The 18,235-nt window shown below is 46.4% G+C and overlaps 1 protein-coding gene across 3 annotated transcripts in view; it reads left to right on the top strand.

Annotated features, from left to right (window-relative positions):
• Positions 1-237: 237 nt before the first annotated feature.
• BPTF (bromodomain PHD finger transcription factor) overlaps positions 238-18,235 on the top strand; it is a 1,660,779-nt gene continuing 1,642,781 nt past the window's right edge. For all 3 annotated transcript variants that reach the window (XM_086930929.1, XM_086930930.1, XM_086930928.1), the window contains exon 1: positions 238-977. In XM_086930929.1, the coding sequence (XP_086787055.1) occupies positions 473-977 (505 nt within the window). In that variant the 5' untranslated portion in view covers positions 238-472. The remainder of the gene's footprint in view (positions 978-18,235) is intronic.

Raw genomic sequence — 18,235 nt, 5'->3', positions numbered from 1 at the left:
GAAACATTTAACACACAACAGCATTTGTTACATGGTTAAACAATCTTTCGAATCAGAGTTCTTCTAAGTGTCCACGGAGAGGGCACTGAAGACACCAGAGGTGTTGCACATCTGCCCAGGATGCGAGTTTTGGTCCTTTAGCCGATGTGTTTACCAAACATGGCGCCGAAACTGGGGTTGCAGCGCCACCTAGAGCCCAGCGGCGGTGGTATCCGCGTCACGTGACTAGGCCCAGCCGTGCGTCTCCAGCAGCTCGGCTTGAGTGAGAAGCAACCAAGATGGCGGCGGCGGGCGACCCGAAGCGGGACGGCGCCGATTCTGATTGAAAGCACCTTCCCAGGCTTCCCTCTGTGGTAGTCGGGGAGCAGCGCAACAATAGACCCGAACAGAAGACTCCGCGGGCTCGGGCGCCCCCTAGGAGAACTCCGGAGGGCGGGCACGTACATCAGCGGAGATCAAACAGACGGCAGGGATGAGGGGGAGGAGAGGCCGGCCGCCGAAGCAGCCGCGGCCGGAGGAGCCCCCAGCCCCTGTAACTGCCTCCGGTCCCACTGGAGGCTTGCGCTCCCGCTACCGGGGTAGTAGCCGAGGCCGCTGGGCTGCCGAGGTAGCAGATGACAGCCCTAAGAAGCGGAGGCCTCAGTACTCTCCGGGGGCGGCGCGGGGCCGCAGGAAGCGGGGATCAGGGCGCCGGGGCAGGGGACGCCCCCCCGGGAGCTCATGTATCGGCCCTCGGACGCCCTCCATCGGCCGGGGCGGTATCAGCAAGGTGGTGTACGATGACCACTCGAGTACCGAGGAGGACAGCGCGCATTCAGAGGAGGAGCGACGGGGTTGGCCGGACGAGGAGGCCGAGGAGGACTTGCTGCCGCTGCGGCCCGACGACGATTCCGACTACCCGGGTGACGAGGAGGACTGCGACAGCTACTGCACGGAGAGTAGTTTCAGGAGCCACAGCACGTACAGCAGCACTCCAGGTACCACACCCCCGACTTGGAGGGCGGTTGCACTGATCCAGGGGGCTATTCCAAAGCATACACATCACATGCGCCCACACCATACACAGCACTAACCCCGTGGACAGCACTACACACACCGCATGCACCGCTTTGCGTTGCAGGAGAAACTACAGCGCGACTTTCACAACCTGCTCCGCTGTATAATCTCAAAACATGAACTGGTGCTTACTGTGGCAATGCTGCAAGAACCTCCAAACCTTCCAGTATACACGGAGCATCACAACACACAGTACATCCAGCACGTTCATTTTCTGTCAAACTCGCAGTCAGCCAGCGAGGGATGGGAATTGGAGAACCAGATGAGGCACATAGCCCTCTTCCGATTGGTCAAAACATTTTGGAAGTGGGTGCGATAGGAAAACATTGTCACACGTGCGTCTTCTGTTTATTATTTTTAAATAGCAGTCGTGGGTTTGTAGCAAATATGCGCTGTGCACTCAACTATATATGCACGCTTTTTCTATGCGTGTGCCTATTTACATATTTATCTGCATGTTAAGCTAATATAAACACAGGTCGTATTTTAAAATATGAATGGGAAGTGTTTAAATCCCCCATTGCTTTCCAAATAAAGCAGTTTTAATATTTTTTTCCCGTTCCAAAATGCACCATTTTCGCCGGATTTTGCACACCGAATAAAAGGATAAAAATATGCCCTTGCTTAAAGAAACCTAAGTGCGTTTAAAAATATCAAGCACCATGTTTTATTTATCTCTGCGCGGCGTCAGAAAGGTGTATGGTGTGAATAATGTTTACTCTTAAATTCAGTCTGCACCCTTTCACTTGCATGTGTGTCTTTCATTAATATAATTATGTTGTATATAGTCTCATGGTTTCAGGCATGGTACACCTTGGAGTGAATGCTGCATTTACATGTCTGGTGCTGTGTTTTGATTTTCTGTCACCAGAATAATTTACACTTAAACTAAAAATTGCTTCAGGCACACAAGAACTTCCAAAAACACTGGTTATACACACAGTTTGTTTTAATCCTGTACAGCACGTGTAGGTCACCTTTTGAAGGGAGGCTGACCCAGCTTCAGGCAGTGCTCCTGCTGCCGCACATGCTGACTCAAGCTCCCTGCATCGCCATTGGATCATCCGAACTAAGGAGGCTATTTTGAATTCACTTCAGCTCTTTACGAGGTTGGCTGTTATGTTCTGGCATTCACTTTGGCAATACCCCTCCGACTCTTCCAGGTTATGCATTGCCGGACCTTTTCCTTGTTTGGCTTTTCCCTTGCAATTGTCTTTTACATCAGAAATTCTATGGATGGTTTTACCAAATCCGCCACAGTTTTAAGTTTTGCAGGGTAAAACTAGCCATTATGTGCCCCCCTTCACCCCCCGAAAAATATATACCATATTTTATGATGGCCTTTTAGAACCTCTCACTGGGACTTAAAGCTTTTACAAATCCATTACATTTTAATTAAGTGCTTTTTTAAAAGTTACTTGTACCTAAACAGTTGTAATACTATAAATATTTAATGTTTCAATGGCTCTCTGTCTTTATATTTTGTTTACCTGTTCCTTCTAGCGTACACATACCAGTGACTTTTTTTGTTTTGACTAACTGTTTTGGCTTGGATAAATGTATGTGTGAGAATATATGTTTCTATATATGAGCATCGAGGACGAATAAACCATCCCTTAAGCACCTTACACCATTGGTCTTTTGCATTTCAATAATTTTTTAACGTTTGCTGCCACCTATTGCAACCATGTAACCCTCAGTTTTTAGACAAGTACATAACACAGGGGTGTGGAATCTAATAAAATATCTAATTGTCCATGGGGCAGGTTGCTTCATAAATCTTTTTGTCCTGTACAGAATCCACTTGCCCCTTTGGTGCCATGTGGTGCAGCGAAACATTATGGGAGCAATGTCATTTTATAAGAGCTCTAATGCAGCCTCGTTGATTATGCCAGGGCTCCTAGTAGTGTTTGAATACCTGCGATCCCCTTATGATGACACATTTCCGCATATCTACATACTGGAGTGAAGGTAGTGGAAAGCAATAGTTCAAGGGTTAGTATGCCTTTTTGAGCCTGTGCAAACCTACTAACTTGCATGTTTTAAGGGGTTCAACAACGCTTCTCTAATCTTTTCCCATGCTGAGAAATGTTGGAAATTTACTCCTGACAATGGCAGGCGTAAACCGCCTTCTAGAGTTGGGAAAAAAGTGATTGGAGAGAGAGAGAGAACTTGCAAACACTCAGATTTTCATATTAGCAAATCTACACATGCAGATTTGCTCATGCTAAAATGCAGGTCACCAATATTTTGTAGTACTATTTCTTGTCCTACTTCAGTAAATTCTTGGGAATTAATGAAAGCCACATAGCTGCACTTAAGGCTAGGACATATACCATGGGCTCACTTTTGAGACTTTCTTTAATAATTGGGCCCACAATTTGGTCTGCCGTTGACCGCGACCTTTTGTGTATATTAAAATTCTTGTGCTCTCTCTCTGTATCAGTTGGCTTCACTGTGAGTGAACGTATTCTGCTCTTTCACAAGAAGCATATTGGCGCACAAAGTAGTTTTGTTCAGTGCCAGTAACTACTGTCAGTGTGTGCTTTCTGAAACAATTTTTTTTAAACATTTACCAATGTTTGTTTTCATGGTCTGTGCCAGGCAGCTCCACACCAATAAGGTTTTACAAAAACCATGCCTAAATAAGTCACACATTAACAAAACTAAAAAGCTGACCACCAATTTCAGACCTACTGGCTTTGCCAGTGCTTGTTTATTTTTGTTCCCGTACTCTTATTGAAACTGGTTACACTGGTATTCCATTATGAATATTTTTGGGAAATACTAGCATGCATCTCAACAAATGTTACTAAATGATCCTGCAAAGAAATAGTACTTGACATTTTACAGTAGTTTAGCAAAATGTTTTTTTTCTGCTTTCATTTTCTTGTGAACATTTTTTTTTAAAGCAAATCATCAATCTTGCTTTCAAGCTTATGCCAATATTTGCATCAAATCAAAGAGCGTTCTGGGAGCATTATACATAGCCTCGTATTGCTAAACTTTGAAAACATGTGTAGATATTTTTAAACTGGGACCAGTCAGAGCTTACAACATTTGCTTGGAGTACTCACCCTAATGATAAAGGCTTTCAATTAATCAGCCATGAATACAAGTTGGAACTACTTTAACATATGGGCAAAAATATTACCTTCACTGCAGACAGTGCCCTTCCCTGATCCATAATGTGGTACTGCAAACGGGTAGCCAAAGGGTTTGTGCTGCAGGGGGTTGGGCCTACTTGTCCCAAGGACAAAATACACATAAACCTGTTGCCCATGACCACAAATAATATGTCCTGGGCGTTGGGCTATAGGAATTCCACATCCCTGAAATAGCACCTTTTGTAAAACCCAGATTTGTCCTTAAGAAGACTGATTTCAGCCTGGCATGATAACGTTACGCTACTGGAATGGATATAAACGTTATCTCTTTAAGATTACTTACTATATGGATGATTTAACAGTTTTGTTGTCGGTTGAAGAATTATGCAGAATTTTGTAGTTTGCTAATAGCTAATTCTTGACGATTAAGAGCAATAATTTGAAGTGATTTATAAACTCCATGATGGTTGTGCTAGTTTGAGCAATATTATTCAGATACACTCATGGTTTTATTCTGATTGCGTAGTTATCCCAAAAATACTAAATTCATACAATGCACTATTTTCGCACCGCACACATTTAGCCACTGCCACCCGATGAATTTGTGTGGGGAAACACCAATAATACATTGAAAGTTTCCTTGAGACGTGTGAAAATGTTCTAATAAAACGCTACACCCTGTTTTCAAGTAATACCGCACCATGAGGTATCATCATCATCATCATCATCATAAACTTTTATTCGGTTACCACTTATTATTGCAACCATAAAAAGTACAAATAAAGTTAAAGTAAACAATTGTAAAAACATTTTACAAACAAGTCAATCCCGTTATACCCGAAAAAAGAAAGAAAGGACATTTATAAAGCGTAAACTAAAGTGTACAATTACTCATAATTACGTCGATATTTGATACAAGATTTTAAAAAGTTAGCTATGTACTTCGCTATGAAACTTGACTCAAGGGATTGCAGGTACAAAAATGCTGGGCGACAGGATCTTAAACCCGTTGATCGCAGTAGAGGCAAAATCCAGACCTACCTAGAGGGAGTGTAATATTTACAAAAGAAAACAATATGCAATGTTGACTGAAGGGAAAAACCATCGCAGGGACAGGGAATGGTTATAGGAGACCAGTCTTGGGATTTAGGAAAGGTTACAAGCCGGAAAAAGGAATTAAAACGAAACCTTGTCAAAAGGTACTTTTCAAAATTGTTCAGATGGAAGGTCAAATAGGGTTGAATACCCAGATAGTTCTGAACTGCAATGATTTGGGTGTTTGCGGGTTTCACCAATTCCATCGAACATCGAAGAGCTCTTAAGTGACACAAGCACAGCTTTTTTAGTTCTTTCCTCGAGATGTCGCCCATACTGGGTGGGTCCTGGAAAAAGCTGTTACGGCCCATGTCCCGACAAAAGTTCCTTATATATACAAGCCAAGGTATTTTCTCCCAGTTATCAAGGTTTATACAATCCAAAATTAGTGAACGCGTTAGGTGGCACTCCTCTTTAGTCCATATACGGTGCCATAAAAGCATGGGTTGGCAACGAATAGTGTCTGTAATGTAATCCATACCCAGTTCGGCTAACAAGGCATAGGTTGGGGCACTTTGTGGTAGGGCCAGCAAATACTTAGCAAACCCGTTCTCAACAGTTTGAAGTGGGTTTATTGGACCATAGCCCCAGACCCCTGCTCCGTAGGTAGCCACGCTGTGACACTTTGCGTAATAAATTGTAAGAAGTTCAGGAGGAGCCGGTTTCCCCAGTTTCCTTGAAAAGGTGACCAGGGCTGCCGTTGCTCTCTGAAAGAGCAGCTTTTTACTTGCCACAGCCTGCCGCCAGCTCAGTGAATCGTCCACCAAAATGCCCAGGTAAGGATAGACGGGAGTTCGTTCAAGCTTGGTTTTTTCAACAAAAATAGGTTTAGGGCTCTTAATTTTTGGGCCGAGATGCATTACAAATGTCTTTTTTATATTAACCTTAAGGCCAGGGATCCCATGTAGGAACAGTACTTGTTGAGCTGTATTTGCAGTTGGGTCAGCGTTCTCGCAAAGATGACAGTCGTCCGCGTGTAGCAGCGTTGGTATAGGGCGATGTTTAATTTGTGGAAGGTCCTGGCTCCCTTCTAGCATAGCTGCCTCCAGTCCGTTAGTATATAAATTGAACAGGAAGGGAGCCAGTACATAGCCTTGCCTAACCCCCTTGGTAATTCAGAAAGGGGGGGAAAGTTCTCCATTGATCCCGAACCTGACTCTTGCCGTTGCATCTGAATAAAGTTCGTGCAGAAATACAATGAGAGCGGGATCCACCCCTATTTCCCCAAGCATAGCCCAAAGTTTGGGGTGTAGGACACAGTCAAAAGCTGCACTGAGGTCAACGTATACAAGAAATAGATGACCCTTTTTGGCGCCCACATACTTCCCAATCAGAAGGGCGAGATTCAGGGCCTGCTCCACAGTCCCAAGACCCGCCTGGAATCCGTATTGGAGGTCGGTCATGACGTTGTTAGTTGCTGCCCACTCCTGAAGACGTTCCAGCAGTAGTCGCCCCGCTACCTTTCCCAAAGAGTCCAGGAGGGAGATGGGCCTGTAACAGGCCGGATCGTTCCGATCGCCCTTCTTGAAAATGGGGAGGAGAATAGATGTGGACCATGAGTCAATAAGACCTGTAGTTGTTATTGCAGCCAATACCTGGGTAGGAAGTGGAGACCAGAGCTCGATGTTATGAGTGAAGATGTCCGCCGGCACCCCATCTGGGCCAGGGGCCTTGTCTGGTTTTGACGCTTTTAAGGCTCTGACTACCTCTCCAAGCTCGAATCGGATGTTAATTGGAAAGGTCTTTGAGTCCGATGGGGTAACTGCATTAAAACCCCCCTCTATGGGTTCTGTTTGGCATCCGCCAAAGATTCTCAAGAAATGGGCAACCCACTCTTCTGCTGTCACTGTGACATCAAAATGCTGGACTGTTGATGGATCTGACAGGAAGGGAGATTTTACAATTCGCCAAAAGAGGCCACTATCTTTGCTTCGGCAGCTGTCATGTAGTTGTGACCACAGGTTCGCCTTTATTTCTTTCCTGCGATCTGCCCTTGCGGCCTTGTAGAGCTTTCTTAGTTTGGTTATCTCAGGGATGTTCCTCACAGTGTTCCGGAGAGCTGCCTTAAGGTTAGAGAGAGCTTTCCGACACCCGGAGTTAAACCAGCCCTCGGCCGATGGTTTGCGTACAAGATAATGCCTCCTTTATTATTCCCAGAATCCTGCCAAAACTGTCCAACACTGTTTGAGGCGAGGAATCAGGATTTAAACAGTCGTTTACACAGAGGCAGGCTTATTTGAGAACTTTCTCCGTTACTACATCCGGATCTATTTTTGCCCACTTTACTGAGAAGCCGTTCACTTTGTCCATTTTTAACGGTTGTTGTGTTAGCAGGCTTGTAGCATTGGTGTGCAGTGAAACAGATTTTGGTTGTATTAAAACGCTGTTAGGGAAGTGGTCACTGCTAATATCAGATCCTGTGCGAAATGTTGCTATTTGGCCCTTCATACTCTGTGAGCAAAGAATAAAATCAATTGTACTTGACAGACCCCTACCGAGAAATGTCGGGGAGAAATCAACTTGCAGGTGTACCAACTCATTTGCATAGTCCATCTCCAATGAGAAGAGGCTCTCATTCAGGCAATTCCCATTGATGGTGTGTGCAAAATGGGCCAAGGGGCTGTCAGTCTCGTCTAACAATCCACAATTCCCATTTCTGTGATTTGGGCATAATGGGATATTAAAATCGCCACCCCAAATAACATAGACAGGGAGAGACGATGACTTATTCAACTGTAATTTAAAAAAATTGGTAATTTCATTTAGTATCTTCACACACTCAAGGGGTTGAAGATTATTATAAAAATTTACCAGAAGGTAAGTAAAACTCTTATTCAGGTGGATTTTTAGAATTTGGTAGCAAACCTCTTCTTTTAAGCTAGTTATTTCTGTTGAGGAAAGGTTATTTACTGCATAAACTACTAAACCACCCTTGGGTCTTCCGAACAAGCCCTGCTTTGCCGAAATAAAAAAAGTTTTAAAGCCCACCAGATGGACAGGGACGGTTAACCAAGTCTCTTGAAGGCATACTAAGTGGTTCTCATTGATTGTGCCTGCCCATGATTGTAAATTAATCTTGGAACGAAGGCCAGCGATGTAATAAAACAGATAGGGTCGTCCCCTTAAGTGGGAGGGAGTTAGATTTTTGGCCGTACGGATAGCTGTGCTGGCACTTTCAGTTGTGGTCATTAACAAAGAGCTGTTCCGAGCCACAGTCGGGGAAGATAATTTAAAACCCTCGGTCAGAGAAGGCGACGAGTCAGGAGGACTTAAAGGTTCCTCCGGAACACATCCTGTGAGGGCATGGGGAGGAGTGAGGAATGTGAGGGATTGGGCACAGGTGGTGCCTGGTGCGAATAGCACTTTAGTGTTATGAGATTGAATCGCTAAAACTCTCTCTGGCTTCTGTGGAAACCCAGGGGCCCTCTGGATCAGAATGTTCCTATGTGGAATGGCTATTGGTCAATCGACCATTTCCAGGCAGTCATATCTGTTTCTAGTGGGGATACCTCGCCAACCCACCAGAGAAGCCTGTTCCCAACTAGGGTGCCAAGGCCGAGGATCCCACTCCCTACTCCTATTCCTCTGGGTAAACCAGGGACCCACATAGTTCCAGAGACGCTCTGGTGGCTGATCCCAGTTTGGAACCAGAGGATACTGGTTTCTACGTATTGGTGGATAAAAGAAGGAGAGGCGATGTGTGTCAATCCCCCCCCCCCTTTCTTGGCCAAAGCTGGCCATGAACAAATGTAGTCAACAGTGGCTGGGTCATCGCAGTTTACTATAATACAGTCTCCCTGTGTACTTTTAGGTTCGGTCCCTATCCACGGAACTCTGCGTACAGTAGAGATTCTGCTCGTATGTGGAGGTTGTAATGGCCTGTTTACACTAAGCCACTGTAGGACCTTATTTTGGAGAGACCAAGACGGTTCCTCTGTGGTTAACGGGTGCTCCGGGACCCCCGTGAGGAGGACAGTATAGGGGGACACTTCTGGCGGAAGATGGTTCGGACGTCTGGGCCTAATCCCCCTTTTCCTCTCGTCCAGTACATGTGATGAAGAATGCTGAGACAGTAAAGATGGAATAGGTCTCTGATTTGAAGACTGAACGGGACCCTTATCAGGAATGGGCTGAGATGAATTGGGCTGCGATGGAGCGGGCTGGGTAAGGATGGTAGTCGAGGTCTTAGCCGAGGGCCCACTGCCAGGGGTGGAGAGGGAGGGGGTTTGTGGCCCTTTAGGCTTTGCTGGGTTGTTTTGGGCTTTTGCCGCCTTGGACGGCTTGGGTTCACAATCCTTTTGGCCCCCTTGAGCACCTGTGCCAGGAGGATTGTCTTTACCCACCCCTAAATTCGATTGACCCACTCTGTGCTGATTGGTTGGTTTCAGGGCGAGTTTCGCAAGTTGTTTTTCGATTATCATTATACTGCGTTCTAAGGGTTGAAGATTTCCCTGAAACTTGCCAAAAGCTGGGTGTTTGTACTACACAGACTACAAATCTCCCCCACAGTACCCGTGGTCGTTGAATTAACAAATGAGTCCAATTAATTAATAAATTGAGTAGTTGAGTCATTTGGAAAGTCCTGCAGTGGCTGAACATCTGGCCTCTTTTTGTTAGTTATAGCTACTTGGGTTTTTTTAAGTTACCTTTCTTCTTATCTTTACCCCGCTTAGGGACAGCACCCTCCTTCGCCCCCATAAGCTGATTCTCAGGGCCTGAATCTAGTGTTTGGAGTAGCTGGAGGTCAGGACCTGGATCTTGTGTTTGGAGTAACTGAAGGTCTGGAGTATTTTCAAGATTGCCTGTAGAATTAAAGTCTGAGGAGAGATTAGTGGCTATTAAATCAACAGATTTCGGGATGGAATGAATCTCCACTAGGACACTTGGCTGAAGTAACACCGGAATCTTTGAAGCCGATTGTAACGGAGATGGAGCTGAGGCTAGGGGGCCCATTGATGACCTTCTGGCAATTGCAAGGTCTTGTGACACCCTTCGCTCAAGCAGAGAAATACTCTGATCAATTACTTCATTTGTTCTTGATATGAATTGGTCTATAGGGCCGGTGATCAGGGCGCTGTTCAAGGCCGTCTTACTTCTGCTCCCCCGTGTCATGGTAGATTGAACCTAGGACTTAGCACGTTGGGTTGTGGTAGTACCACTGGGTAGAACAGGTAGGAATGAATTAATTAATGTACCTGATGGTTGGAGAGTGTTTCACCAGGCACAATCGCCAAGGGGGGGGTGGCACAGCCCAGCCTAGAAAAGGCCCGACCTTGGTTTCGCCCGGTGTCCCGCGAGGCGGGGCTGGTGTTGCTTATGAGCGCCTCCTGGCGCTGTCCGGGTGACGTGGCGGACCTCAAGGGCTGATGGACTGTGTAGTCCGCCCCTCGCCACGCTCCTCTCAGCAGCCCCGCTCCGATGTCCGTTGAAGCGGCAGGCGGCGGGAGACAGGCGGAAGGTCCGCAGCTACAGGCAGCAAAGAGAACGGTCAGTTCTGCACTCTGGCAGGACGTGCGCAGCTACGGAAAGATTCCCCCGCTCAATGGGGCTGGTGTTGCTTATGAGCGCCTCCTGGCGCTGTCCGGGTGACGCGGCGGACCTCAAGGGCTGATGGACTGTGTAGTCCGCCCCTCGCCACGCTCCTCTCAGCAGCCCCGCTCCGATGTCCGTGGAAGCGGCAGGCGGCAGGAGACAGGCGGAAGGACCGCAGCTACAGGCAGCAAAGAGAACGGTCAGTTCTGCACTCTGGCAGGACGTGCGCAGCTACGGAAAGATTCCCCTGCTCAATGGGGCTGGTGTTGCTTATGAGCGCCTCCTGGCGCTGTCCGGGTGACGCGGCGGACCTCAAGGGCTGATGGACTGTGTAGTCCGCCCTTCGCCATGCTCCTCTCAGCAGCCCCGATCCGATGTCCGTGGAAGCGGCGGGATGTGGTAAATAAAAAGCTAGTTATTTACGCCGGTCGGAATTTCTATAATTACCCAAGAAAATGGTAATGCATAAAATGAGGAGCAGAGTCCGTGGTCTTCGAGTTGAAAGGGTTTTATTCCAGAACTCGAGTTAAGGGAGAGCTCTTTCACCAAGCGGGTTCAGGAGTAGTCTACTTTGCTTGAAACATAACAGGACTTATATACAGTATGAGTACAATCAAAAAGAAGGAATTTCCCTTAGACTCGATTCAATCATTCATGATGTAATCATACAGAAAACATAGCATACTTGTTCTCGTTTAAAGGATAACCTGAATAGCATATAAACAAACATATTGCATCGGGGCGATTGTGGTGGCAAGTTACAGGGTTGCTGGAATCTGAGGACAGAGAATCGAAGCATTGTCACAGGGTCATTTCTGTCGGAAAGGTAAAGAGGACGAGGCATTGTGCGTTCTTTACTTCGTACACAAGGATGGTGATGTCTCACAATGGTATGTGTGTGCAGCGGGGAAGAAGGAGAATGGGCTGTAGTAAACTATTCTTCTTCGTGGCAGTCTCGTGTGTTTGATTATGTCTCCCCTTGGTTGTTTAACCCAACCCGTGGCTGTCCTCGCAATCTAAGAAATCATTGACGAGCGAGAGCTGCTCGTTCGATGACAGAGTTAGGGAAGGGGGGTTTTTCGAGTCACCCATCCGACTGACTCCGTTCTTGTCTAAGGGACATGGTAGCTGGACATTATTCTTGGCATGTGTCAGCTTTACGAAAAAGAGAGCAGGCAAGAGGGGGTACAACGGGGTTTGTGCTTGAAATAGGAGGATCGGCTTGCCTGGTCGATGTCAGGGTGGATAGGGTGCATGATGGGACACCAGAGAAAAAGGGAGCTTTTTAGTCAAATTCCACATTCCCTCCTTGTCCCATAGAAACCCTATTACAGAAATTCTCAATCAATTTCTATGTTCATCAGGTCGTATACTTGCTCCTGTAACACGATCATTTCATTTTTCTTTCCTCTGTTTTGTGGACGAGGAGTACAGGAAGTGGCACACAGTCCACAAAGAGCGGGGCCACACTGGACACAGAGGCAACAGGTGAAGATAGTGGCCAAAACAAGGCCCAGGACTGTTAGTGCCTTCCACCCCCAGGTGGACAGGAGGTCCCAAAACCAGCCGGTCAGGGACCATGTGCCGGTGTCCATATCCAATTTGTCGGATAGAACATGGAGGCGGGAGATAGCAGAATAAACTGATGGGGCGTTGTCGGGAATAAATACACAAAAACTGGACCCTATTACCTTACACACACCACCACGGTCGGCTAACAGGACATCTAAAACTATACGGTGCTGTAGTGTCATGAGCCTGTCTGCAGCGACCTCAGCTGTAATGTTATTTAAGGCGCCAGTTGTTTAATCTATGGCGGCCTGAACTACACGGGTTACTTGCCGGATGTGGCGACTATTTGCCATAGGTCCCCAGAAAGGGAGAAAACCTTTAAAGAAATCTCCTACTTCTAGTCCTGTAGTATCTTCTGCATCTATGACCCCCCCCTTCGTTGTCTTCTAACTTGGGTCAGAGGGTCAATCAGGTGGTAATTGGCGGGGGCTGTGTAAGTCGGTGGTAATAGGAATGCGATGTAGCACTTTCCAGACCAGCCTTGGGGCAACCAGGTGCGCGCATGGGGTCCACAAATGAAATAGGTGTTTGGGGCAGTTACTATGGTCGGAAAATCGGGAGCGGGCAGTGTGTATGTCCTGTCACACTCGCTGTTCCCCATTACTTCTCCTTTTCCCTTCCCCCTTATGCAAAACCGGCCGTTTTGCGGTACTACCCAACCTCCTTGATCTGTCCGTCTTTGATCGACGGAAAACATTTCCCTGAAGGAAGCAATGTCATGGAACTGAGAGTAACTGATATTTTCGTGATCTTCGGCCCTCTCCCAGGTGACAGTGAGATCCACCATTTTAGAAACAGCCTTTACTATTTTGGTCTTTACCTCGTTCCAATTACTTTCGTTTTTTAATTTGGTCGGGGGAATGTTTCTGACAGAGGCAGAGAATATCATGGCTGAGGCATAGGCGGATCCTGAATAACCAAACGGGAGGGAGAAAAAGGGCATTCCCTTATGTACGGAATGTGGCATCAAGCCACAAACCCAACAGTTGGTCTTGTTGACTATGAGCTGGTGTTTATGGAGGGTGGAAATGAATGTATTATTTAAAAATTCCTTTCTTCTGTCCTCGAGGTGTGGGGGAAGATCAACATAGGAATGCATAGTGGTATTCTTTACAAGTGTGGAAGAATGTGGAGGGAAAACTGTACATAAGATCCATCCCAGGCAGGCTGCTACACAGCAAACAAGTAACATTGTAAACAGAAAGATCGAGAACCTGCTATGCAGTAATTTTACATAATTAGTCTTTTTCCATTGACGCACCGCGTCATTTCTCCTCATAATGTCTATGGATTTAATATCAAGATGTCTCTGGACACGAGATCAAAACGTCTCCCAGCAGCCGCTTCACCAAGAGCTTGTTCCTGGGCTTAATTAGCCACCGGTGCGTTATGATCAGGTGCAATGTCTTTAGTCTGTTTTTGGTGGGATCGCAGCCGCGATCGGTATTCCTGTTGAGGAGTGAGTTCTGGATTTGGTGAAATTATATCCGGGGCATTGGCAGCTGTTGAACAAGGCACAGTGTCTGTGGGTGTAGGTCCAAAAAATTTCCGACAGTGGCTAGCGTGGAGCCATCCTTTGCGTCCTTCCACTTTGACGGCGGTCCTCGTAGTTAGGAGGACCAGCTTAGGAGCTGCCCATCTCTTCTCCATGGGGCTGGTACGATCGAAATTTCTGATCAATATCCAATCGCCGGGCCTGATGGCGTGTTCTCCAGGCGTGGTGAGGTCTGGAAATGCTGCTGTGACCTGTGAACGACAAGATTGGAGTGCAGACATCAAGGAAGCCAGGTAATCTGTCAACATATTAGTCAATGTCAGTCAGTTTTCTAGGAGAAGGGACACCCCAGATGTTAGGAGGTCTCCCGAATGTAATTTCGAAAGGGGACAGTCCCGTCCGGGAATGTGCCACCATTCGCATATAAAAGAGAGCGACCGGGAGGGCAGTGACCCAGTCTATCCCTTTTTATGCACATATTTTGGCTAGTTTTGTTTTCAAGGTCTGGTTGTGCCGCTCGACTAGGCCGGCTGCTTGAGGGTGTCGGACACAATGAAATCTCCAGGAATATCCCAATAAAAGAGAAACAGCCTCCATCAATTTGGAGGAGAAAGGTTGTCCATTGTCCGAATAAATGACCCTTGGTAACCCATATCTGGGGAAGAATTCTCTCACTAATTGCTTAGCTGTTGTCTGGGCACCATAGTCTGGGACGGGGTATGCTTCAGTCCATCGTGTCAGTGTACACACTACCACTAGCACATATTTGTACCCTCTACATCTGTCCATCTGGATATAATCCATTTGGAGGACTTCGAAGGGATGATCAGGAGGCTGGAATCCACCTTGTTCTACCGATACACCTTTACCAGGATTAAATTGGCAACATATCATGCAAGTTTTTACTTTTTGTTTGGCTGCAGATCTCAGATGCTTGTTAAACCAGATATTCCGTAAACTATCCAGCATACCTTTCTCGCCTAGGTGGCGGGGCTATGGGCTGTGTCAATTATGACTTGTACCATGGAATCAGGGAGAAACCACACTGTTCGGTCTTTGGTCATCCAACCTTGATCTGTCTGGACCCCTCCTTGTTCAGCCCATTTCTTTATTTGATCTGAGGTGGCATGTGTCTGTATGTCTAGCACATCTTTCAAGGGGTCTCTCACTACCATAGTGACAGTCTGTGTTAGTACCTGAGAGTCTGATGTGTTCACTGGACTCTGGGCTGTCTGTTTAGCAGTTCGGTCCGCTAAGTCATTTCCTTTGGATATGGTGTCTGTAGCTTTGGTATGTGCTTTGCATTTCAGAATAGCTATGGCTGTAGGTAGGTGTATGGCATCTAGTAGGGCTTGAATCAGGGGACCATGCTGTATTTTGGCCCCATGTGAGGTAAGGAAACCTCTTTCCTGCCATAACACTCCAAAATTGTGAACTACACCGAATGCATATTGGGAATCGGTATAGATGTTCACTTTCAATTGTTTTGCCCATATGCAGGCCTGTGTCAGAGCGATGAGCTCTGCTGCTTGAGCTGACAGAATGTCAATTCTTTGGGTCTCTATAACTTTACAGTCCGTTGTTACTGCATAGGCTGCTACTAACTCTCCAGCACTTGTCCTCATGCATGATCCATCCACATAGAGTGTTACATCAGGATCTGGGAGTGCAACATCTGTTAGGTCTTGTCTTGGTTTTGTCACTACGTCGATCATTTCCACACAGTCATGTTGTGTCATGTCATCTGAGCTTGAGGGCAAAAGGGTAGCAGGATTCAATACATTGCATCGTCTGATCTCTATGTGTGGCTGGAAGAGCGTTCGTTCGTATCCTGTCAGTCTTGCTACAGTCAGGTGTTGGGTCTGTGTTCTGTTCAGAAGGACTTCCACAGCATGTTTTACTTGTACGATCAGGGGATGTCCTAACACTATTGAGTCACTTTGTCTTATGGCCAGGGCTGTAGCCGCAACAGATTTCAGACATGCAGGCAAAGCTTGTGCTACGGGGTCCAATGTGCTAGAAAAATAAGCACAGGGTCTGTTTCTTCCTGCTTGGTCTTGTGTAAGGACGGATAGTGCTGTTCCGTCACGTTCTGTCACGAACAGGGTAAAAGGCTTGCTATAGTTCGGGGTGGCCAGAACTGGTGCCTGGCACAGAGCTAGTTTCAGAGCTTCAAAAGCTTGGGAGTGTTCTGATGCCCAAGGGAGAGTTGTATGAGTGGCTGCTTCCACTGTGGTTAACTGTATGAGTGGCTTGACTATGTGGGCATACTGAGGGATCTATTGTCTGCAATATGAAGTGAGACCAATGAATGCGCAAACTTCTTTCTGTGACTTTGGCTGTGAAATTGTCGAAATCAGTTGGATTCGTTCTTGTGTTAGTTGCCTACCCTCTTTCGACAGCAAATGTCCTAAGTAAGCTACTTGTTGTGCGCAGTACTGTAATTTTGAGGGAGACACCTTGTGACCTTTGTCTGTCAGGAAATGTAGGACTGTGAGAGATGCTTTTTCACATTCTGGTTCTGTCCTTGCAGTGACGAGGATGTAATCTACGTACTGTATCAACGCTGTGTTGGCAGGCAAATAGATACTGTCAAGTTGTCTTTTTAGTGCTTGGCTGTAGATGCTTGGACTTTCTGTAAAGCCTTGGGGAGCTCTAGTGAACCTGAAGCTTCGTCCTTTTAAACTGAATCCGAACAGATACTGACTGTCGGGATGTATTGGAATGCTGAAAAACGCATTCTTCAAGTCGATGACTGTGAAAAATGCAGCTTCGGGATCTATGGCAGTCAATAGTGAAGAAATATCTGGGACCACCGGATATTGTGGGATCACACATTTGTTCAGCTCTCGGAGATCAACCACCAGTCGGTAGACCGGGGGTGCCTGAGGGTCAGTCCTTTTGAGGACCGGAAGAACTGGAGAATTGCAAACATTTGAATCGGTCTCTATCACCACACCATGCTCTATGAGTTCTTGGATTATTTTTAGTAAGGCTTGTTCAGCCTCGGGTGGAATCTTATATTGTCGTATACGGGGTAGGACTACACCCTCCTTGAGCGTGACTTTATGTGGGGTGATGTCCTTGTATCCAACATCAGTCGAGCTTTTTGCCCACAAATGTTGTGGGATGTCTTTTAGTCTGGGGTCGAATTCTTTGACTGTGAAATGTCCTTTGAAATCTCGTAGGAACAATTTTACTCCTTCCGGTGAACAGCATATTACTGCTCCTAGTTCTTTGAGTGTCTTGATACCTAATAAATTCTCTGGGCACGTTTCTGTAAGGACCAAATCGGTAGTACGTGTCAGAGGACCCACTCCTAAAGAGACTTGTTCAGATACTTTGTTTATGATCGGTTTTCCTGAAAAGCCCAGAGATATATTATGTGAGCTAGAGAGAGGAACCTCTGGGACTTCCTTATGACTTATGGTAGTCCTACTCGCCCCCGTGTCTATGAGGAATTTTCTGTCTTGTCCCAGTAAGTGAGCTTGTACATATGGACTTTTCTGATCTACTGGAACTGGAATAAGGGGCAAGTCACTTTCTCTCTCAAGGCTGTCTCATGCACACGGTTCAAACTCGGGGTAATCTGATTGATGATTGGGCGTACTGGTAAATCTTTGTGGTAGCAGTAGCGGGCTTCTGAACCTGTGGCGGCGTAATGGTCTGAGGCTGCTGAGTGTTACCTGGTCTAGGAGTGTGTGGGCGTTCTTTTGTCCTTCCTGTCGCTATGTTATGTTTCAGAACTGGACATTCTTTCACAAAATGGCCCTGCTGCTTGCAGTAGTTGCAAGTACCTTTTATTGGCCCCTACATTACCTTTGGGGCCTGTATTTACTGGTGCCGTCTGTGCAACCAGTACCTTCATTTTTGTGTCTTTTACTCTTTTCTTTTCCTGTTCTTCCCTTATTCTGTTGTGGTGGTACTGTAACATCTGCAACATTTGTGAAGGACTATTTGCTTGCCAGGTACTCTCAACTTTCAACACTCTATTCCTGATGGAAGGTAAGGCGTAGTCCACCAATTTGGACTACGCCTTACCTTCCATCAGGAATAGAATTTGGACACAAAAAGATGAGGATATGCCTCGCTGCTATGTGCGAGCCCACTATTTATAGAAAAACATTTCTCTAATCTGGTGTAGTAATCACCCGTATCCTCGTCTGGCTTTTGTTTACAGGCAGAAATGGCATCCTAATCTTCCTTTTTAGTTGTCAGTAACAGAGGCAAGACCTGTATGAGGAGACTGGGCAGTTCTCTTACGCGCTCACCTAAACCTTCACCTGGTTTTCTGTCTGTCTCTTCTTGTTCTAGGGCAGCCCACGGACTCTTTTTACCACCTACCTCCCAATCCTTTTCCTTCAATTTGTCGAATAGG

The sequence above is a fragment of the Lissotriton vulgaris genome, chromosome 7, assembly GCF_964263255.1.
Source record: "Lissotriton vulgaris chromosome 7, aLisVul1.2, whole genome shotgun sequence".
NCBI lineage: Eukaryota > Metazoa > Chordata > Amphibia > Caudata > Salamandridae > Lissotriton > Lissotriton vulgaris.
The sequence above is the reverse complement of the archived record's forward strand: the minus strand, read 5'-3'. Positions and strand labels throughout refer to the sequence as shown.